Below are 23510 nucleotides of genomic sequence, written 5' to 3'. Positions count from 1 at the left end.
AACTGAAAGGAAAAGCGATATATACCAGAATATTTAACAACTCATGGAAGTGACTTTGACACACCTCCTATGTCTAGAAGAAAAGTATATGCTATTATTCGAAACCGTGGCTCAACTTTTGGTAGTGGAGCGCTTCCTTGGCAAATTTGGTGCTTGCTTGACAAATTTCAATCCCAAAAGAAAATGTCATATTTGCTCTTCATTTTTTTTTCAACTTAAAGATAAAAAGCACCACTCCAAAGAATAGCAAGAGCACCAGAAGGCTGTATGCCAAGGATGGGGAACATTTTTTCCCTCCAGAAATTGTGGACCTGCAATGCCCATCATCCCTCCCTCACCTTTGGCTATGCTGGTTTGGGCCAATGGGAATTGCAGCCCACCAACGTTCGTCCGGAGGGCCACACGTTCTGTACCCCTGCTTTGTGCCCACCGTGCTTGCTGCTGCTATAAGCACTGCACTGGGCAGGGGGTGCAGAGCACAAAAGCCTCTTAGCTGTCAGAATTTCCTGACCTGGCATTGGGGGGCAGGGGAGAAGTGTATACAAAAGCCTGCTATTACAGAGTTATTTTCACATTAAAACAGTGACATCCAAGACTAGAATAAGAACCCTTTTACAATGGTAGACTTTTACAATGACCTAAAGACGTTAAGCTCCACTTAACTTAATAGGACTTATTTCTGAGTAAACCTGTAGAGGATTAAGCTGCATGTATCCTAGAAAATATGCCAGGTTCAGGGTTCTCTTTGAAACAACGTTTCCCTTACTTGCCAACTGGTTCAGGAGTGTACATAAAGCTGTATTCTTATCGTTTGTTGCCTTAAATCAGCAGTTATCCAAGAAACAGCTGCCAATTAGAGAGGACAACATTCATTAGCCATGACGGATGTTACTCCAGTTGGATACTTTACTATTCATGAGGATATAAAAACACCCTGCAAATTTCAAGAGCCTGTCTAATCTAAACATATTAGAGGTTAGAGTCTGAGTTCTACAAATGCAAAGCAAGATTAAAAGCTACCAAATCCAATTATGTGACTCTTCATTTTGTTTTGAGATATAAAAGTGACAAGAAATACATAAGTCGGTCAGTCCAACCTGTGCCCATGTTGTGTAAGAATTCTAGAATTTCAGCTGAAAGAACTTCTTCACTTGCTCTAAACAGGATCGTTCTATCTTCAAAATAATCATCTTCCTTTTTGTTGGAGAGCCACCATAGCGTTGGTGGGCAGGAAGGCAGCTACTGTCTCCCACAAAGAAAAAGTTAGAGGACGTTGTTTGATAGTGCCCTTGATAGCTACTCAATCCAGACTCACTAGCCAATTCCTTCATGAAGGTTGTCCAGACAGCATGCATCTCATGCTGTACTACCGGATCACCAAGTCATATGGGCTATGCTTTGAAGACAATATTGATGTTTAAAATCAACTGTAGAGGGAGTTCTTTAAGCTCTCCAGTTTGACTTTTACTTTGGCAATAAACTCCTCAGAGGCACTTGAGAGTGGAAGCCGTGGAGGACCCATTGGTATCCCTGAAACCAGAGTCATGACTGCTTTGATCTGTGCAACACCAAAACCTATAAAGAAAGGTGAGAAAAGAACACACAAATCACCCGAGAGAACAAAATTCTTAAATATACCCTTACCCCACACTTTTACCATCACATCCAGTCAATGATGTGAAGTCATTTCTTTTTTAAAAGGGGAAAAAAAGCTATGGTAACCCAAAATCTTATAGCTAAACTGCTCATCCAACCCTTTTTATTACTGGACATTTCCAGCGAAAACTCATGTACATTATCTTGTTGAAATCCTGTAAGATAAGAGCGTAGCATCTCCTTGTTGCAAATGGGGAGGGGGCGACTTGCCTAGGGCCACCCAGTCAGGTTATGGCAGAGGTGAGGTCTAAACTGGGGGCTTGCCAACTCATGATGCCACACTAGCTCTCAAAATTCAAAGGCCGACCATATCACAGGTGCATTTCTTGATCGGTGTGACTATCACCATTGCTAAAACTTTGGAACATCCTATGAACCATTCTATTGCAGTCTGGCTAAATTCTACTGAAATGAGCAAGATAACATTCCAAAAAGATACAGGATGGAATACATAATTCAATCATATACATACACACATCATTCATATTGGAATAGACCTTATCCTGTCTTTACACCTATTTGTATACATTATCTTCATGTTAAACAACTTGGTAGATAATTTATATTTCATAGTGAGCTGTTACTACAATGCATTTGTAAAAGAAAAGAAAGTCAGAGTCTGAATACATAGAAATCAAAAGAACCTGAGCTATTTCATGAATGTTGGGTTTGTAAAGGCCTTTGTGCTATAGACAAATAAATCTCTTGTTGTTGTAAAATCAAAACAATAGGAGAAAATTGTACCTGAAGAGAACGAAGGGGAAATGTTAAGGAAAAAGGTAGTGAGAGATGGTTGAATGGAGTCTTACAGAACGTATTTGAGCTTCTTGGATGATAGAAACCCAAACTCATATGGAATTCAGAAGCATTCAATCCATCCTAGATAAACTATATAAAAGGAGCAGAAAAGGATTCAGTCTGAGGTAGTACCTACCCTGTGCAATGACGAAGCCGAGGAATTCCTGAATAGAGAACTGAGAAAGAAAAAGAAAATTATTATCAATTCGATGATGATTTGACTTCTTCTGTATTACATTCAATGACTCCAATTCAATGGACAGAACTAATTTTGAAATTCAGTTTGGGGATGAGGTGGGGAAGAGGAAAATGTGGTCCGCAAAGTTAAAGCAATGGTATTCCCCGTAGTAACCTATGGCTGCGAGAGCTGGACCATAAGGAAAGCTGAGCGAAGGAAGATAGATGCTTTTGAATTGTGGTGTTGGAGGAAAATTCTGAGAGTGCCTTGGACCGCAAGAAGATCAAACCAGTCCATACTCCAGGAAATAAAGCCAGACTGCTCACTTGAAGGAATGGTATTAAAGGCAAAACTGAAGTACTTTGGCCACATGAGAAGACAGGACACCCTGGAGAAGAGGCTGATGCTAGGGAAAGTGGAAGGCAAAAGGAAGAGGGGCCGACCAAGGGCAAGATGGATGGATGATATTCTGGAGGTGACAGACTCAACCTTGGGGGAGCTAGGGGTGGCGACGGCTGACAGAAAGCTCTGGCGTGGGCTGGTCCATGAAGTCACGAAGAGTCGGAAGTGACTGAATGAATAAACAACAACAACAACATGAGAAGTATAGCCTACCATATGATTACTTGCCTCTTGGCCCTCTTAGCATATTACATTTAGCAGAAGAGGACCGAGGAAGGGTGGTAAAGCACCGTGGTAAAGCACCTGCTTTTCATACGAAAGGTCCCAGGAGGTTCAATCCCTGGTTTCTCTAGGTAGGGCTAGAAAGACTCCTCTCTGAAACCTTGGAGAGACGCTACCAGACAGTGTAGACAGTCCTGAGCTAGATGGACTCAGGGTCTGTATAAGGCAGCTTCCTGTGTTCCTAGGCCTAACCAGCTGAGTCCAGGAGATAATAAATGCCTTCCTATGACTTCATTGAAAGAGACAATTGGGAGACCAGCATGAGGAAACTGTTGAAAACGTCTCGGTTGCCCTGATGGATGACCATCGTCAAAACAACAGGGCAAATGCAAGCCTGTTAATTCATTAGGATTTCTCAGTGGCTTTTTATACACTTGACGCTGGTGTCCTTCTAGATAGGCTGTCTGTGTTAAGGATTAAGAGCATGGTGCTTCTGCTTCTACTTGGAGAGCAAATTCCAGAAAGTGGTGCATATGCCACGGCACTCAGCCCCATGGCATATCCACTGCCTTTCTCTATTATGCCCCCCATGCTTTTTATGCATCTACATCAAGAGTGGGCAACTTGTGGCCCTCCAAATGTTTTAGCTTACAACTTCCCATCAGTCCTATAGCCAGTATTAGCCAATGGTGAGGGATTATGGGAGTTGTAGTTCTCTCAGACGTTTTGGTTGCCCACCCCTGATCCACATGAAACTGGGGAGTGAATTCATCCATGGATTTGGAGAGAGTTGTCCTCACTGTGCAGGTGACGGTCAACTCTCTCACTCTTTTATGTCCAATTAAGGCGGTGGAGGTGCTAAATCAGTGTCTGGGAACCGTAATGGACAAGATGAAAGTGAATAATGAAGCTCAATCCTGATAAGACAAAGCTACTGGTGGTGACTGGTTCAAGGATGTAGTACATCATCACATTCCCTCGAATGTTCATAGTCTGGGGGATGCTTATAAATCCAGTTCTGTCACAAAGTGCTTTTCACCAGCTGTGGCCTTTGCTGGACAGAGACAGTCCGGTCATGGTTATCCTCGTGTGAGTAATCTCCAGGTTAGGCTACTATAACACACTGTATATGGTGCTGCTTTTGAAGGCCGTTTTGGAAATTGCAGTTTGTTAGTTGTGATCAGGGACCAGGCATTGGAACCTGTTCTTGCCAGTTTATAGAAACAAGTCTACTAGCTTCCAGTCTATTTCTGAGCACCATTCAAAGTGTGGGTGCTGAGCTTTCAAGTCCTAGATGCTGGCTTGGATTCTGAGGGTCACCTATTCCAAGATCAGCCTGCCTGAGAGTCAAAGCCCTAGAGTAGGGGCGTGGAGCGTGTGGCCCTCCAGATGTTGTCGGGCTGATGGGAATTGTAGCCCAAGAACATCTGGAGAGCCAACCTTCCCTCATCCCATCTTAGGGCGCAATCCTATGTATGTTTAGACAGAAAAAAGAACAACTCCCATGCAGCATTCCCCACCCATGCTGGCTGGGGAATAATGGGAGTTGTAGGACTTTTTTCTGTCTAAACGTGCATAGGGTTGCGCCCTTAGAGGTCTGCATCTGAGTACCTCTGAGTTGAGGCAGTAGGCAACCAAAGAGGGGTCCCGGTTGGCTCTGGCACCCTATTTATGGAATGTTCTCTGCAAGGAGGCTCTCCTGGTGCCTCTTCCGTCATTTCAGCACAAAGAACCTTTAATTTATTTCCCAAAGCTATCGAGTTTACTTTATTTATTGTTATTTCTCTGCTCTGTTTTTTATTATTATTGTTGCATGAAGAGGTTTGTTTTGATGTTCTTGTTTTGATTCTTTTAGACTTTGCAATCCGCCCTGGAAAAACTTACGTTGTAGGGTGGGATAGGAAGTTATCCAATTTTTTTTTAAAAAAAAAAACAAGCCCAGAAAGTGTGGAGCAGTGTGCAGAGACCATTTTAGAAAGACAGAATCCTTCCATATATCTGACGCAGCGCCACTGCGCGGCCAACACAGGGCAAATAGAGAGTATAGCCAGCCTCCATATGTGCCTATTCTGCCTGGAGTCCTGTTTCTGTGTGCCCATGACCCACGGTAAATCAGTGTAGGGAAATACATCTTACTTGTAGGTGTAAAGTGTGCTACAATTACTATATACAAAAGGGAGTGGTGAGCCTATGGCCATCTTATGTCCCACTGTAATCAACTTCAGTCAGAAACAGAATACCTGATGTTTTTGTGCTGCAGAGAGGTCTCCACTGGCAAAAGCTTCCAGGATTAAATTGTTTGCCTTGCCAAAGTAGTTATATGTGCTGTTAAAAATAATAATTAAAAAATCCAATGAGCAAGGCAAAAGTAAAATCTGCATTACAGACATGTCAGCATCATCACTGAAGTTAGAATAAAGCAGGTAGAGTAGTAATTTTGATATATTCTTCATATGCAGAAGTAGGACATGCTACTTGCACAGAGAGTGCCTACAGAGATAGCATCCTATACATTTTCTTCACCTCTCCCCCCCTGCCCCCCCCGGACCTATTGCTCCCCGTAGGATAGCTATAGTTTAATTTTGGCACCCATTTACTAAGATAGTCAGAATTACAGCAACTGCCAGGGACCCAAGGCTACGCCTGTCACCCTTTTGATTAGATTCCTTGGAAAGTTTCTACATTCCATATGGCTGGCAAGAGGTCCTGAAAGTTGTTTGCACTCATGAATTGTCTGCCTTAAGCCTTTCCATGCAATCAAAACTTTGTATCCCCCCAGCTACATTTTATCAATATCCATATTCCTGCAAACACCAAACCAACCTGGGGCAGTCTAGATGCTTTGGACTACAACTCCCAACGTTCCTGACCACTGGCCATGCTGGCTTGGGCTGATGTGAGTTGCAGTCCAAAATATCAGGAGGGCCCTGGGTAGGCTGACAGAAGAAATCGGGCAGAAACTACAATAATAGAAAGAAGAAAACTTGTATATTTTCTGGCATGAAACCTTTCATACTCGGCACACAGCTGTATAAACAAAGCTAGCGCAGGGCCAAAGGCAGCAGGAAGAATACATTGCATAAGAATCCTTTCTGCTCCAGGACATATGGCATTGCAACTCACAGAGGCCCTCCCGCACACGCACAAAGGATGACTGAAAGACAGACTGACCTCCCAACTGCCCCAGTCGCTCCCATCGTCAGTGCACTCAGGAGTTGCTGGTTGGTGGAAAACGAAAGGGCGGGGTTTATTTCCATACAGTTTGAACCAAATGAAGACATTCCAGTCGAACAGATGTTGCTCAAATATTCTCAATACTTGCCAGGTGGAAGCCATTCAAGAAGTAATCATGGTGACTCAGTCTTTGGCAGAGGAGCTTAGGAGAGGCAGGGCCTGGTACAGAGATGGCTGCCTAGGTGGGTCTGCATTTGCCCTGCACTTACCATCCCACCCCCACTGCCATTGCATCCATCTACCCCTTCCCCGACACCTAATTTCCTTGGGCTCTTTCCAGTCCACCATTGCCTGAGGCTCCCTAAGGGTAGCGTAGTCGTCCTTCCTTCCTTCTTCCCCCACCCCCAATGTCCCCTCTCTGAATTGTTCCGCTCACTACAGTTTGGCCTTCACCTCCATTTGCCAAACAGCCAACCAGATGGTTGGCAAAGTTTCTCATGTGGAACTTGCCTCTAAATTCCTTACCTCATCCACGCCATAAAGAAACACAAATCGGCCTTCATCGTTTTTCTTCACACACCGTCCAAAATCCAAGAGGTCTCTGTCACTGAACTTCAACCCCTGAAAGCTGGGGATCTGCTCTTTCATCCCATCTAAAAGCTCTTCAGCACGAACTAGAGACAGATAGAATCACAATAAAAGAAGTTTTCAAGTCTTACCAGACAAGATACATTACCACTGCAGACAACATAGCAGCACAATGCAGGTTCTGCTTCCATTCCGCAATACGATACAGAAAATGTCTCATGAAGGACCACGAAGTCCCCTCTTTATTTATTCATGGAAGGAGGTGAGATTAGAATTCTTTGATAATGAAATGGACTGCAGAGTATATACTACAAACTAGATGATTCTCTTGCTCCAAATTACGAACTCTGAGAACAGTTGTTCTTGAGAGGAGCAAAGAGATGTCTGAGAGTAGTCTGAGCACTCTCAGAGCACAGTCATATCAATTGTGCCCTTGATGATTGGAAGCCCCCGAATTTGAAGGCTTACAATCATCCCAAGCAGGGCAAGAGGAGCAGCAGAGGCAATCTTCGCCTCCCCTCCTCCTGCCCTGCATTTTTTGCTAGATGGGCTTTTTTTTTGCCCATCTAGCTAGGGGCCTTCAGAGGGGGAGGGAAGGAGTCTGGAGAGGCCTCAGGATAGCTTGGGTCCTGGCCTCTCCAGTCTCCTCCCTTCTGCACCCACCAAAATGCCCCATTTACCCCCCGCCTTGCTGAGGTTGCTTTCCTGATTTCAGAGAGCAGCCAGTGTGGTTCTTTCCATGCAGCCTGCAAGAGGTTAGATCTCCAATCCCCCTTCTCCAACCTGTCTCCAACCTCAGAAGGGGGACTCTGAACAATCCTATGGCCTTTCAGACACTGACTAGGGGGCATAGGAATCCTCCCTCACCAAAAACTATCATCTCCAAGATTCTTTTAGGGAAGCCATGACAGTTTACACTAGTTCAAAATCAGCATGAAATGTAGATATTAGGCTTCCAAGATCTACGGTATGTCTGTTTTCAGTAGGACCCTGAGCTCCACAGACTGGAGCCACATGCAATAGACATAGAATTAAAGAATTCTGAGTTCAGAGATTGGTTTCGAGTACCAGAATTGAGCTCCTAGTCGTCATCCCCACAAAAATCCACTCCTGGTTACCCCAAGCATTCTTCATTTCAGTGGTATAATTTAAGGAAGAGGGGGGTCATTACTATTGTTAAACTGAGTCAGAAATCCTTGATAATCTTCTTCAAATCACCCAGAACTCACCCTGTAGATCCAGATCTACCTTCTGCCCACCCTTGTGGTAGATAGATCAGAAAAAGAATCTCTCAGTACTATTAGTATAAGTAGAGACATGTAAAATGGGACTTGCATGTCGTTATTAGTACACTGCCAATTGTAACGATCTACCAGCTTTATTTCCAGTGATAAAATTCGCCAGTATTCTTCTTCTTAGACCTAGAGCTATTAGTACAAATATTACTGTGCCATTTTTTTAAAAAAAAAATCCCTCCCATATAGAGATTTGGGTCTGCTTGACCACCACGAGATCGCAAAGCACAATTCTATGCACGTGGGACAAAGTCAGAGTCTGACAAGGCTCACAGTGTGCTGCCTTATTGCAATGTTGAAGATAAGTGCCTCTGAGTCTGGTCAGGCACTTATCTCCTGGGTAACTGGGATCCCAGGTACACTGTCTTAGACTCCATGGAAGAAAGATGGAATATAAATGCGACATCAACCAACCAAACAAGAGCAATCCTCCTAGTTAGTCATGTCTCGTAGATTAACTAGGATGGTCTGGATGAGCATCACTTACATTCTATACCAGTCAGGGGAGGGATGTGGTAATAATAGAACGGGATGCCAGGAGCTTCGGCTGCAACATCCCGAAAGAAGGCGACCAGCGCATCTACAGGAGACAAAACAAGGAAAGCAATGGAAAACCTGGGCAATTTTGAAGGACGGATGTCACTGACTGTGTAAGCCAGAATTCCCCAACCTGATGCCCTCCAGGTGTGTCGGACTACAATCCCAGCAAACCCCAGCCAGCATGGGAGTTGTAGTCCAACACAGCTGGAGGGCTTCCATAAGGTTGGAAAAGGCTGGCATATAGGCCTATGTGACATGTAAATAGTGGCCCCAGCCCAGCCCTGCCTGCACCACCAGGTTGTTGTTTTTCCCACCGAGTTGAAACTAGACCTGTCCTTAACTCTTGAGGACGAGCTGTAGCTTCCAATTCATCGGGTCCTTCGAGTTCCCAACTGGGCCACAGAGTGTAAACTGTGGCAGCAGCTGAAAAGAGCAGCAGCACTTTTAGGATGCCTGAAGAGCCACGGCTAATCTGACCCATATCAATGGGGAGAAAATGATGGCCACATCCTGGATTAGCACAGAATATGGTAAAGGAAAAGTGCATGTGAGGAAAGGCATTGATCGTTTGTGAATGATCAGGTGCAAGTCCAGGATGTCTAAGAGCAGAAAAGGAGCGTTACCAAAAAGGTTCATGGCTTTTATACAACTTTTTGCAGGGATGTGTGCTCTCGGCCATTTTTTTCTGCTCCCTTATATTTAGGGCCGGGCATACTCTGATGATGATGATGATGACAATAATAATAATAATAATAATAATAATAATAATAATAATAATGATGGAACATACACACACAGACTCAGATCTGCCCGATGTAACCTGGGTTCTGTTCAGAGAAAAGATGGATTTTTGCAACATGTATAAAAGTGCATAACTTATGCTGATCTTGCATAATTTATTCTGCCTCTGTCAATTCAGGGAAGGAACGAGAGCTATGGACAGCACCACAACCTCAACTCCTAAGCCCTGGAAATCTTATTCAATGTTACTTCTGAGATTTCTCAGGGTATTTCCTGTTCATTCTCAAGCAGGTCTTCTAAGCCAGAAGGGCTAGAATTGGGGTGGGGCGGGGTGGGTGTCCTCAAATGGGAGCAGAGATTTTGAGGAAACTCAATTTGTAACCAATACCACATTCTGCAGCTTTTCTACATTCCTATGAAATATGCAGAAGTGGGCATGTAAATTGGGAAACAGCTGCCAAACAAAGTGTTGGTTTTGCAGCAATAAGCAGAAACTGCCCACATAATGTGCAGCTTCACGACTTCACATTGCTACAGCGCTGTACTTCAGGGCCCCCGTTCAGAAGACACCTTAAACCATGGCTTTAACCACAGCGAATAAGGCCTTTTTGCTTTATTCACCGTGGTTGATTTAAGGTGTCTTCTGAACACGGCCTGGTTTTCTGGCTTAACCACTGTGGTTAAAACCATGGTTTAAGGTGTCTTCTGAACAGGGCCACAGACCTGAAGGCCTGCCTGGGCAGCGGTTGGCAAGAGGAAAAAACAATTTTGTGGGATGTAATAGTCTCCTCACCTTTCTTCACCTGTTTGAAGAAGGAGGGGGTGATAACAGCTATGCCATCTGCTCCTATTTCTCCTGCATGCTTAGCCTGAAAAGGAAGGAATGGGATGAACTGAAGGCATGTTTTTATATTGGTAGAGACCATTATTGTCAATAGTGCCAGAAAATAAGAAATATTAAAGAGATAATATGACAATAGCTTATATTGGACCAGATGCAGCCAGAGTAGGTGTGCAAGTTTTTGAATTACACAGAACACTATGTCATCTTAAAACCTTGCAGAATCCTACTGACAGATGCTTTGTGCAGTATGTGTTAACCGTGTATCCATTTCCTATATTTATATGGCACAGAATGAACAGCTCACATCACCCACACACCTCAGTGCCGCCCCTCTATGCCAGCTTAAGTGCAATTTAGAGATGGTGTGGATTGCGCCATTTATCCCCCCCCCCCAAAACACTATCTGACAACAACGGTGACAAGTTGGAAGAGTGATGGTTTCCTTGCACACCAATGTTCCTTCTATGCAAAAACAAAAGCAAGCGTCAAGGAGGAAAATACATTCAGCACACACATACACATGCACACACGCACACACGCACACACACACACACTCACCAGTCCCTTGGATTCTGGCAAACTCAGTGCTCCGACATGAATGATGACATGATCCAGCCTGCGGAAGATGGAAAATATGATTTTCTTTATGCTTTTGATCGGTAGGCAGGGGAAAGAAAGAAGGGTTCCTAATACCGACAGTTCGCACAACAAGATATATTTCACAGTTATTTTACTGCTAACCACCCCTCCACATGGAAACCCACATATTAGAGCACTGACGATATCTATCTGTGTGCGTGTTTAATAGAAAAGCTGCTTCAGGAAGGGGCAATGGAGCAGCAAGGCAGAAGCACTGAACTCTTCCCTCACCCAGCTTTCCTGCCCTCCAAATTGCACCCGCAGCAGTTTCCCCCCATTGTGTTTCAAGGGTATATTTGCCCTCCCTAACAAGCATTTCACACCACATGGGGAAAAGGTAGAGGAAGCAGGGAAAGAGTTGTGCCTGTTAAGTATATGAAAAGAAATACTTGCTTAGTCATTAAAATTGTGTGTGTATGGCTATCTCAGGGTTAAACAGAGAAAGTCTATCTGTGGGCAATTACCTTGAGATAGAGGCTGTTCTGGGAACCTTGCCAAGATTCTAAGTTAGCCTCATCACAGCTGTATGTAATGTAGATAAGAATTGTGTAAGATGTGTATATAGTTTCTCACTTGTGTAAAATGTTACTGATCACTGCTCTCTGATCACTGCTTACTGATCACTGCTCTATGATCACTGCTCTCTGTGTATGCCTCAGTGTGCTGATCTGAACTGATCTGAATTGAACTGCACAGAAGCCTGAAGGAAATAAACCAGCTCTGCTGTGTAAGACCTGCGTGATGTGTGTTCGTTTCTGAGTCCAAACAGAGTTCCAGAGGGAGAAAAGTTCTGGCACAATAACCCAAAAAAGGTTATGGGCCCAGTCCAGTCCAGGCAGCCTAGAGCCAGTCTAGCCTAGACCAGCCTACGCCAGCCTAATCCAGGCAGAAGAACCAGAACTTGATGGGAACGGTGCAGTATCAGAACCAGGAGTCTGCTAAAACAGAAAACTGTTGATGAAGGAAGACATCAAGCTAAAGCCAGTGCTGCAAAGCGAGGAAAAATCTCAGTCGGCTGACTCTGAGGAGGACTCTGAGCAGAAGGACGGTGAGATACAAATTCCTAAAGCAGAGGGAATGGCAGGAGCTAATATGTCTGGTTTGCATCAATTGTTAGAAAAGCTGAATGACTCTAACTATGCATTATGGTCTTACAAAATGCAAATGTATCTGATTCAGGCTGAACTGTGGTATGTAGTCACAGAGGATCCACCAGATAGAGCAGATCCACAGAATGCTAAATGGTTTAAGGACGATGCAAAAGCAATGGCAGTTATTGCATTAGCTGTGGAAGACTCTCAAATTCCCTTCATTCAGTTTTTGAATACATCAAAAGAGTGCTGGAATGCGCTACAAGCTGTATATCAAAGAGAAACAGCGGGCAGTAAAGTAATTCTAACCCGGAAACTGTATGGAATGAAGCTGAAACTAGGGGAGTCTATGTCAAACCATTTGAAAAGCATGAGAGAAATCTTCAATCAACTCAGGGCACGAGGGATGGAGTTTACAACTATACACCAAGTCTATGTGATTTTGTCAAGTCTTGATTCATCGTACGACGCGGTTGTCACCATGATGGAAAGTCAAGAGGAGAAAAATTTAACCCTCGAGTATGTAGCTGGAAAACTACTGGAAACCTATGAAAGAAGACAAGCTTCAAAACAACAGAGCCTTAAACTTCCTGTGGCTGAATTTCAACAAAGCCATAAATCTTCTGACGTGGTGGCTGCATTAAAGGCAAGGAAATGCTTTAATTGTGGTTCCACAGAACATTTACAGCGGAATTGCAACAACAACAAGAAGAAAAAGCAGTTGACAGCAAAGTGGAGAGAAGAAAACAACATGAATGAAGCTGAATCAAAAAAGAAGTGTCTTCTAGCAAGAGTCAAAGAGACAATGAATCCTTGGTTTTTGGACTCTGGGGCTTCAATAAGTATGGCAAAAGACAAACTTTCATTTGTAACCTTGGAAACTTCTACTTCAGAGCAAAAGTGTGTTACCCTTGCAAATGGAACAAAAATCCAGATTTGTGGTGTGGGTAATGTATATTTTGATTGTCTGGGAGTTGAACTACAAAGTGTTTTATATGTACCAGAATTGGAAACAAACCTTCTAAGTGTGTTTCAGTTAACAGAAATGGGGTATGAGGTTTGTTTTACTGAAGAAAATTGTACTATAAAACAGGGAAACAAGGTGTGTGTGCAGGGAATAATGAAAGATTCTTTGTATGTGATTAATACTTGTACAGAAAATGAAGTTGTAGCCAGCAAAGTCACAACAAAAACAATAGCCAATTGCAAACCACACCAAGAGTGTATCCATTTAACTCATAAAAGGTTTGGTCACGCCAACTATAAAACAATTTCTAAGATTCCAGAATTGTGTGAAGGGGTGAAAATCAAACCATGTTCTAACTATGTAGAATGTAATGTATGCAGTGAAACCAAGTGTCATAAGTCAAACATTCCAAAACATAGTGAGAGAACAACAAAAAGAATTTTTGAATTAATTCATGCAGATCTTGCAGGTCCTTTTGAGACAAGTCAAGGAGGAAACAGATTTTTCTTGTCTATTGTTGATGATTACAGTAGATTTGGATTTGTGTATGTGTTAAAACAGAAGAGTGAAACTTTTGGAAAGTTTAAAGCCTTTGTTAAGTGGAGTAAAAATAGATTTAAAGAACCTATAGCTAATCTAAGAACGGACCGGGGAGGTGAATTTCTTAGCAACCAATTTAAAAAATTCCTCAGTGATGAGGGTATACAACATGACCTTACTGCTCCATATTCACCATTTCAAAATGGAGTTGCAGAAAGGAAAAACAGAACCTTGCAGAACATGTTAAGAGCTCTATTGAAAGAGTCAGGATTGTCTAATCTGTTCTGGGCAGAAGCTTTGTCAACCTCAAATTATTTGTTAAACAGGCTTTACCACTCTGTACATGAAAAAACTCCATATGAAATGTTTTACAAAAGAAAACCTAGAGTGTCACATATAAGGGTTTTTGGAAGTAAATGTTTTGCTCATGTTCAGAAAGAAAACAGACCAGGAAAGCTAGCTCAAAGAGGTTTGGAATGTAAACTGTTGGGATATGATACACAAACAAAAGGCTATCGTTTGTGGTCTCCATATCACAAAAGTGTAATTGTGAGCAGAGATGTAGTTTTTCATGAACAAATGCAGGAAACAAAACAGTATGTAAGTTTGCCTGTAGAACAGAAAGCTGTAGAAACAGAAGAAATTCCTGAACAATCTCAGCAAGAGAGGGAGGGGGAAGAAACTGTAGAGGAGGAAACTATGCCTGTAACTATGCCAAGACGATCAGAAAGGGAACGCAAAGCTCCAATTCGTTACTCAGATGAATACCAAAGCAAACAGGTTTCTCATAGAGCTTTACTAATAGCCTATGAACCTACTTCATTTGAGGAAATTCAGGAAATGGAACCTACAGAAGCTCAGGGCTGGCATGAAGCAATGTCAGAGGAAATCAGAGCAATGGAAAAAAATGAAACGTGGGAGCTAGTACCTTTACCTGAAGGTCGTAAAGCCATTACCTGTAAATGGGTATTCAAAGTAAAACAAAATGAGAAAGGACAGGTGGAACGTTACAGAGCAAGATTGGTAGCAAGAGGATTTGCTCAAAAATATCTAATAGATTTTGAAGAAGTTTATGCACCTACAACAAAATACTCAAGTGTAAAACTTTTGTTAAAAATTGCAGCAGAAAAACAATTGAATGTATTTCATTTTGACATCAAAACAGCTTTCTTATATGGAGATTTAACTGAGGAAATTTACATGACTCAACCAAAAGGTTTTGTTAAAAATCCAGGGTTAGTTTGTAAATTGAAAAAATCTATATATGGTTTGAGGCAAGCAGCAAGGTGTTGGAATAAGAAACTGGACAATGTATTGATCAAAATGGGTTTTAAACAAAGCAAAGCTGATCATTGTTTGTACACAAAACAGGATGGTTCAAATGTAGTGTATTTGCTGATTTATGTAGATGATTTGTTACTGGTTTTTAATGAAGAAGAACAGAAAAACACATTTGTAAACCAGCTGCAAAGACATTTTGAGTTAAAAGACCTTGGTTCAGTGAAAAGTTATTTGGGAATGCAAATTTCAAAAGATTCTAACACAGGGTCATTTCTGATTGAACAAAGTGGCAAAATAAAAAAATTGCTGGAAGAACACAGCATGGAGAATTGTAAAATTGTTGCCACTCCTATGGTCACTGATTTTCAAAATCAGACAGACAGTACTGAAATGGAAGACATACAGAAATATCAGAGTGTGATTGGAAGTTTACTTTATCTAGCAAACCTAAGTAGACCAGATATTACATTTGCTGTAAATCTTTTAAGCAGAAAAATGACAAAACCTTCTGTAACTGATTGGACAGCTGTAAAACGTGTATTGAGATATCTAAAAGGTACAATCAATCACAAATTGGAAATATCTACACACAAAGATGGAAATTTCTGTGTTTATGCAGATGCTGACTGGGCTAACGCAATTGATAGAAAGTCTACCAGTGGAGCAGCATTCTTTTACAATCAATCTTTGATTGATTGGTATACAAGAAAACAAAATTGTGTAGCAACCTCTAGTGCAGAAGCAGAATATATCAGTTTATCTCTGGCTTGTAATGAGATTGAGTGGTATAAACAATTATTTGCTGATCTAAGGTTGGAAATTGAGACACCAGTAACCATATTTGAGGATAATCAGGCATGTATTAGTATGGCTACATCTGAAAAGTGTAAACCAAGAACTAAACATGTGGATGTTCGTTATTCTCATGTGAAAGATATAATTCAGAAGGGCTGGATTAAGCTTGAATATTGTCCATCTGAAATGATGTTGGCTGATTTATTCACAAAACCAGTATCAATGGTAAAACACAAAGAGATGCTTTTAAAGCTGGGTCTCAGATTGTAACACAATTTAAACAACATGCGCAAGAGGAGGACTGTTAAGTATATGAAAAGAAATACTTGCTTAGTCATTAAAATTGTGTGTGTATGGCTATCTCAGGGTTAAACAGAGAAAGTCTATCTGTGGGCAATTACCTTGAGATAGAGGCTGTTCTGGGAACCTTGCCAAGATTCTAAGTTAGCCTCATCACAGCTGTATGTAATGTAGATAAGAATTGTGTAAGATGTGTATATAGTTTCTCACTTGTGTAAAATGTTACTGATCACTGCTCTCTGATCACTGCTTACTGATCACTGCTCTATGATCACTGCTCTCTGTGTATGCCTCAGTGTGCTGATCTGAACTGATCTGAATTGAACTGCACAGAAGCCTGAAGGAAATAAACCAGCTCTGCTGTGTAAGACCTGCGTGATGTGTGTTCGTTTCTGAGTCCAAACAGAGTTCCAGAGGGAGAAAAGTTCTGGCACAATAACCCAACAGTGCCCCCTAAGCTGCTCCCCTGCCTGTACTTAAATCACTTCTTCTGAAGTGATTTACGTACAGGAAACAGCACATAACATGGAGTTAGGCCAGATTTCCCCAACCTGGGGCCCTCCAGATGTGTTAGACTGCTTTTCCTATCATGGCCATCACTGGCTGGAGATGTTGGGACTTGTAGTCAGAGACATCTGAAAGGCAAGAGATTGCGGGGAGGCTGTGTTAGCCCCTCAGGGTCACATCAACATAGAGATAATTACTAATCACATGTGGCAATTTGCAACGCAGGGTGCCTGGGGATTCCCTGCACAGAAGAGTCATAAAGGCATCCAGGGGCTGCTTTGCAGAGGGGCCTCTGATCAATAAAGAGGTATCTGGTGAACATCCAGTTATGCAGAAAAGATATTTCAAAAGATATTAACAGTAAAATGGAACACAGAACAAGATTAGAACACTGGAAAAACACACATACACATTTCAAACACTTGTAGGAAAAGGGAAGAAGCTTGGATTACACCATCTGTTACACCATTATTCAATGAAGAATTCAAAAGTTGTATCCCTTTCGTGTGTCTCAGCCGCTGAGAAATAGCAAACTGGGACGTGAAATGACTTGGTCCAATCACCACTGCTTTATAGGTCAAATCTAGATCCCTGAGCTCTAGGGATCTAGTCTGATTCTAACTGTTCTTACTGGAATCTTCCTTTTGTCTCTGGACCAGGATTATGGCAGTCCAAGGATACTGTCAAGAGGGCAACGTTCTCCCTTTCCCCTATCCTAGTCTCTCTTTCCTTGTTTCCTGCTTGCAAGAAATCATTTATTTATTTAATTTCAATTCTATACCATCCATTAGCTGAAGCTCTCTGCATGGTTCACAAAAATTAGACAAACATTACAGACGCAGTGGTCCCATTTAAACACAAAACACTTCCTATTTTCCCTTCTCTTTTAGTAATGGTGACCAAGTCAGACAGTAACTTCTTGTAACTTGTTAATTCAGCAATATTCGGATGTGTCCCCAATCCCTGGCAGTTAAGCAACAACCAAAAAGGATCCTAAGAACATAAGAAGAGCCTTGCTGGATCAGCCCAAGGGTCCATCAGCCCAAGGGTCCAGCACTCAGTTCACACAGTGGCCAACCAGCTGTCGACCAGGGACCAACAAAGCAGGACACGGTGCAACAGCACCCTCCCACCCATGTTCCCCAGCAAGGAAGTCAAAGTGCATGCAGATTTCACAACCAAGTGTCTCTGCTTAGTTAGGCAGGGATTTTTTCGCAATACACAGCATTTCCCCCCTCAGAGTTACTCACTTATCTTTGCCCTTGGTGACCCACTCCTCCGCCAGCTGCTTCCTCTCCTGAATGCTCAGGGACAGGCCTTCCCCTGTTGTCCCATTCACTGTTCAAAAAAGAGAGAATTTGACACACACAGGAAGGATGGAATATCGTTCTCTGGAGCAACTAAGTTTAGAGGAAGCCCCACTTCACACCCCAAGGCACACCACAAAGCAGCAGGGAGCTTTCCAGTTGCCGTGCCTTTCCTGGAAGCAAAACAAACTTGAAGTGAACAAATAAACTAGGGTGACCATGTGAAAAGGAGGACAGGGCTCCTGTATCTTTAACAGTTGCATAGAAAAGGGAATTTCAGCAGGTGTCATTTGTATGTATGCAGCACCTGGTGAAATTCTGTCTTCATCACCACAGTTAAAGCTGCAGGAGCTATAGTAGAGTGACCAGATTTAAAAGAGGACAGGGCACCTGCAGCTTTAACTGTGGTGATGAAGAGGGAATTTCACCAGGTTCCCCATATATACAAATGACACCTGCTGAAATTTCCTTTTCTATGCAACTGTTAAAGATACAGGAGCCCTGTCCTCCTTTTCATATGGTCACCCTAAATAAACCCAAAACTGCTGTAGTGCTAACAAAGACGTGGCTGCCATAAGACAGAGCTCTAAGGCACCTTAAAAATCTAATGGATTTATTGCAGCATAAAGCTATCATAGGCAAGAAAGTAGGCTCCTACCAAAGAAAGCCCTTGCATTGCAATAATCAATTAGCATTTTAACATGCCCTAAGTCTCTGTGGCTGCAATTCTTCAGATGCACAGAGAATACAGCCAGCCATTTAATAAGTGATCACCTACCACACTGTGCATGTACTCTCTTGATATTCTGATTGGCCACATTCACATGTCACATGAAGCCAAGAATTATGGCTTAGTAAACCACGTACCCTGTTGGCTCCCACTCAGGCCCTCCTTTGCAATTGAACAAATCAGGAAAGGGAGCCTTTTGCATGACACCCAAACCCAGGGGTTTGGTTTATTGCAGTAGTTCCTAATTGGTGGTCCGTGGATCCCAGGGGGTCCATGTAACCCACCCAGGGGGTCTGTGGCACCATTCATATATTCACCATTCATTTCTGGAGTCCGCTGACACTGAGCACCTGCATTATTTAGTGACTCGCTTCAGAGATTACTTCCCTGCACCTAATCCTGAAAACTCATGGATAAGGAACCCTTTTGAATGTGGTGATGTACAACTCACAACTCTATCTGCGGAAGAGCAAGATGCACTTGTTGACGTGACTTGTGATGGTTCATTGAAATCATTTTTCAAAGAATATAGACTGGACCAATTCTGGGTGAAGGTTTTTCCTGATTATAAGGTTAAGTGAAAAAGCTTTAAAACATCTAATTCCCTTTTGTTCCACATATCTTTGCGAACAAACATTTTCGACATTTTGTTATATGAAGAACAAGCATAGAAATCGGCTCGATGTTGATCCAGATTTGAGATTAAAAGTAGGAAATATTGAACCGGATGTGGAAGGGATTGTTCGGGACAAAGAGAGGCATGATTTCTCCCATCTCATTTATGTTTAGTAGCTGCTAGACAAGTCATAATTTGTTCAATTGTAAACTAGAAGTTAGTAAAATTAAATTGGTCTTTATATTCCTAACTAAATCATTGTCATTTTTGTGTGGTAATATCACAAATGTTATGGTCTGTTTTTTAGTATACCTAAAATCCTTTGCTTATTAGGGGCTAGCCCTTATTTTCTCCAAAAAAATTGCTTCGCACAGTTAACTACCATAGAGATCACATTTTTTTTTCAAAAGTAGGGGCTCCATGGCTTGGCATTTGAAAAACAAGGGGTCCGCACTACTTAGCTAATTGGGAACCACTGGTTTATTGCATTCAAATAAGTCAGGATTTAAACCAGAGTTTGTTGTTTTCTTATGGATCCTGGTTTATTTGGATGCACTTGGCTGTCTGTTTCTGAAATTGCACCCATTTCTATGCCATTTATACAAAAGCAAATGCTCCTTGTGACAAACACGTTATAAGCCAGATCTTACCAAATACACTCCTGACACCTTGCTCATTTATCAGGTAGTCCACATATTGGCCAATCACAGGGAGATTGATTCCTCTAAAGGAAAGGAATGCAAGATAGCAGAAATGACTACTTATAAAATTCATTTGCAAGCAATATTTTACAAACCAAATTCCTTAAGAGATGCAGGCTTTAAATAACCAGAACTTTCTTCCCCTTGTCCTGTGATTGACACAAAAAAGCTCAATAGCTGGAAGAAGCCATAAGCAGCTTATGTTCCCCAAATACATTTACCAGATCAAAAGGCAAGGAGGAAACGGTCCAAGGTGACCTCACAGCTCATACCAAGATCATAACTATCACTCATTGTTTCACTACTTGCTGATTGAAGTAAACTAGTTAATCTGTGAAGATGGACAATCTTTGTTTACTGAGGCCCTCTCTACTTCAGGAGGGCAATGAGACACTGACTCAGAGACACACACTCTTAAGGATGACATGGCTGTTTCCCACCCCAGCAGATACTACTGGCTTGTATTCTCCTGGAGTTGCTCCTTTCAGCTCTTATGTTAGGTATTCAGGATGTGTAAGGCCCAAAGAGCCTGAGGGACACACAGTGGTGCAGTTAGGCAATTTTAGCCTCTAGACTTAGTGGTCTTATGCACACACACCCATCCCCATCTTTTGATGGCAATATGAATTTCTTCACTCCCTTCAAAATGTGGCAGGATTTTATCTCAGTTTGCTGAGTGGAGCCCTAAACGCCTGCCCTAATGGAATCACTGGATATGTATAAGAGAAGGTGGTCTGAAGTTGAAGTCAAAACATCTGGAGGGCACCAGGTTGAGGAAAGGTGTCCTGCCCTGAAGTAGGATTCTCTAAGAGGAACCCATTAGGACTGCGATCCAAAGAGCTACTTTAGACAAACTGAAGGACTTGTGTGCTCCCAGTGGGATGGTGTGGTCTGCTCTTTCCTTGAAGAGCAGACCACACTACAAATTGCTTTCGAAAGACCCTTCAGTTTCAGAAGTAGTTTGCCATACAAAGCATGGAGATTCCTGATTGAGAAATATGAGTTCAAAGCCCCTTAAATGCATGACTAATTGAATGATTCTTTAGATTCCAGCTTTGGCTTAGAGCTATCCACATACATTATTATTATTATTATTATTATTATTATTATGTATTTATATAGCACCATCAATGTACATGGTGCTGTACAGAGTAAAACAGTAAATAGCAAGACTCTGCCGCATAGGCTTACAATCTAATAAAATCATAGTAAAACAATAAGGAGGGGAAGAGAATGCAAACAGGCACTGGGTAGGGTAAAACTAACAGTATAAAGTCTGCACAACATCAAGTTTTAAAAGCTTTAGGAAAAGGAAAAGTTTTTAGTTGAGCTTTAAAAGCTGCGATTGAACTTGTAGTTCTCAAATGTTCTGGAAGAGCGTTCCAGGCGTAAGGGGCAGCAGAAGAAAATGGACGGAGCCGAGCAAGGGAAGTAGAGACCCTTGGGCAGGCGAGAAACATGGCATCAGAGGAGCGAAGAGCACAAGCGGGGCAATAGTGTGAGATGAGAGAGGAGAGATAGGAAGGAGCTAGACAGAACTTTACAGAATAAATACTTAAATATACACAAGTGCATATACAAACACACAACGAAGAGGTCACTGCTGCAAGGAGCTTACAATATAAATGTCTTAAGGGGCGACAACAGTAGTATACAGAGAGGCTTAGCAGGAATGGGAAAGAAAAAGTAGTACTCTCTAGGTCAAGTTTTCCCAACCTCCAGATGTTCTGGACTTCAACTCCCATCATCCCCAGCCACCATGGCCAATGTTCAGGAATGCTGGGATTGTCATCCAAAACTTCTGGAGGGTGCCAGTTTGAGAAAAGCTGCTCTAGCTTATTGTGCATACAAGAATAAGAACATGTCCCACAACTTCATCCCCCCGCCCCGTCCCTTTAAGTGATTTGCATATGGGCAAAGACGGAAGTGATATATCATCTCTAGATCTCAGCCAGCTATTAATTTAAGAGCCCAGCAATCCATACTGCCATTGCTTTTAGAGCCAAGGAAATATTTACCCATCCTGAGTCATCGGAGTGATGGTGGCTGCCACAAGTCCCTGCAGTTTCTTTCGGGGCGCCATGGAGCAGCTGGAGTGAAGTCAGGGAAAGGGAAGAACAGGAAAATAAGCATGTGTTGAGTAACCCCTGTTAATACCAAAGCCTCACAGACAAAGTCCAAGACAGACAGAATTGGTCAACGTCTTTCAAAAACAATACTCGCTATTTTTAAAGCCAAGCATCAGCACTGATGCAAGACATAAATAGCAAGGGCAAGAGTTTCGGCTAATAAAATAAGACTATCTGGCCATGAAGAGCTTTATCGATTAACCCCACAACAATAAGGAGGGAATTCACTTCCACAAAAAAGTCGTGATAGCCACCAGCTTAGACGACTTTAAAAGGGGGGGGGCAAACTCATGGAGAATAAATCGGGATACTCAAAAAGGCAGAAATACATATTGCCTCTAAAAAAGGGGGCAATAGGAGACGGCTCTTGCCTTCATGCCCTGTATGTCCACCTCCTGGATGTGTCTGATTAACCACTGCACAAAAGAGGATAATGGATTAGATCCAGTAGGAATCTTACATCCTAAAAACTTGGAAGACAACCTCTAGTCTGCCCCTACCAGCTGTGTTTCGCTACACCAAGCTCCGCAAAGTTTTTTAAACGCAGCCAGCCCCAACCAGTGCCCTCCAGATGCGTTGGACTACAACTCACAGCATCCCCAGCCAGCAGGCTGGGGATGCTGTGAGTTGTAGTTCAACGCATCTGCAGGGCACCAGGGGGAGATCTACACTACTGCTTTAAAGCGCTTTAAAGCACTTTGAAAACGTTTTGAAAACTGTATATGCAGTGTGTTCTGGGCCCCAGCAGTTGTCAAAACTGTTATAAAGCGCTTTAAAGCAGTAGTGTAGATCCTGCCCAGGTTTAAGCAGCAGCTGGCATCTGTTCTTCAAAACTGCCCAATAGCAGGAAAATCCATCGGCAGCGACAGTTTGGCATTTGGGGGCACGAACTCGCTTCCTGGCCTCTCCTTTGACCCAAAACCAATTGTTCTAACGCCATTGCTTCAAGGCAGCTCTCCCAGTCCCTGTGCCATAATCTTAGCGTAGCTTTGGCGTACAGTCAGCAAAATAAGCACAAGATCGGCTGCAGCAGCAGCACAATCGCCCTCCGCTTGGCGATCGCCCAGAGTTTTGGCATAACAATATGATTGATCATCATCCCCCTCCCTGTATTTCCCCCAAAAAACTTTTTTTCCCCGCCCCAAAGAAAGATCCAGCCTATCTATCCTCGCGTCGCCCTTTGCCAATACAAATCTTCTTAAGTTTTGCAATCCAGCCACGTACCCGACAGGCAGAAATAAAAAAACACGGCAGAGCGGTCGCTCACCTCCTCGACGCAATCCTGCCGCGGGCTGCGATTAGTTCGGTGCTGTGCCAGCTCCTATACAAAATCAATCAACCACTGAGCATGCCCGGCAGATCTGCGCATGCTCAGAATCAACATACGAACCCAGTGCCCTGAACTCAGCCTTTCAATAGAGTACCAGGAGTTTGCTGGCTGCGGTTGGACATCAGGAAGACAAGAGCGC

General features: G+C 42.7%; 1 protein-coding gene across 1 annotated transcript; it reads right to left on the bottom strand.

Moving 5' to 3' along the window:
• Positions 1-229: 229 nt before the first annotated feature.
• On the bottom strand, positions 230-23285 carry NPL (N-acetylneuraminate pyruvate lyase). Its single transcript, XM_063134593.1, has 12 exons — positions 23266-23285; positions 21931-22002; positions 19862-19935; positions 17809-17896; positions 10997-11054; positions 10388-10463; positions 8801-8893; positions 6956-7104; positions 6428-6474; positions 5497-5581; positions 2591-2630; positions 230-1575 (listed from the first exon to the last, which is right to left on the bottom strand). Exons 2-12 carry the CDS (start codon positions 21993-21995, stop codon positions 1424-1426), a joined length of 927 nt encoding a protein of 308 aa, XP_062990663.1. The 5' UTR covers positions 21996-22002; positions 23266-23285; the 3' UTR covers positions 230-1423.
• Between the last annotated feature and the right edge of the window lie 225 nt (positions 23286-23510).

Source organism: Elgaria multicarinata, chromosome 1, assembly GCF_023053635.1.
Source record: "Elgaria multicarinata webbii isolate HBS135686 ecotype San Diego chromosome 1, rElgMul1.1.pri, whole genome shotgun sequence".
NCBI classification, from domain to species: Eukaryota; Metazoa; Chordata; class Lepidosauria; order Squamata; family Anguidae; genus Elgaria; species Elgaria multicarinata.
Note: the sequence above shows the minus strand (reverse complement) of the source record. Positions and strands in the feature narration are given on the sequence as shown.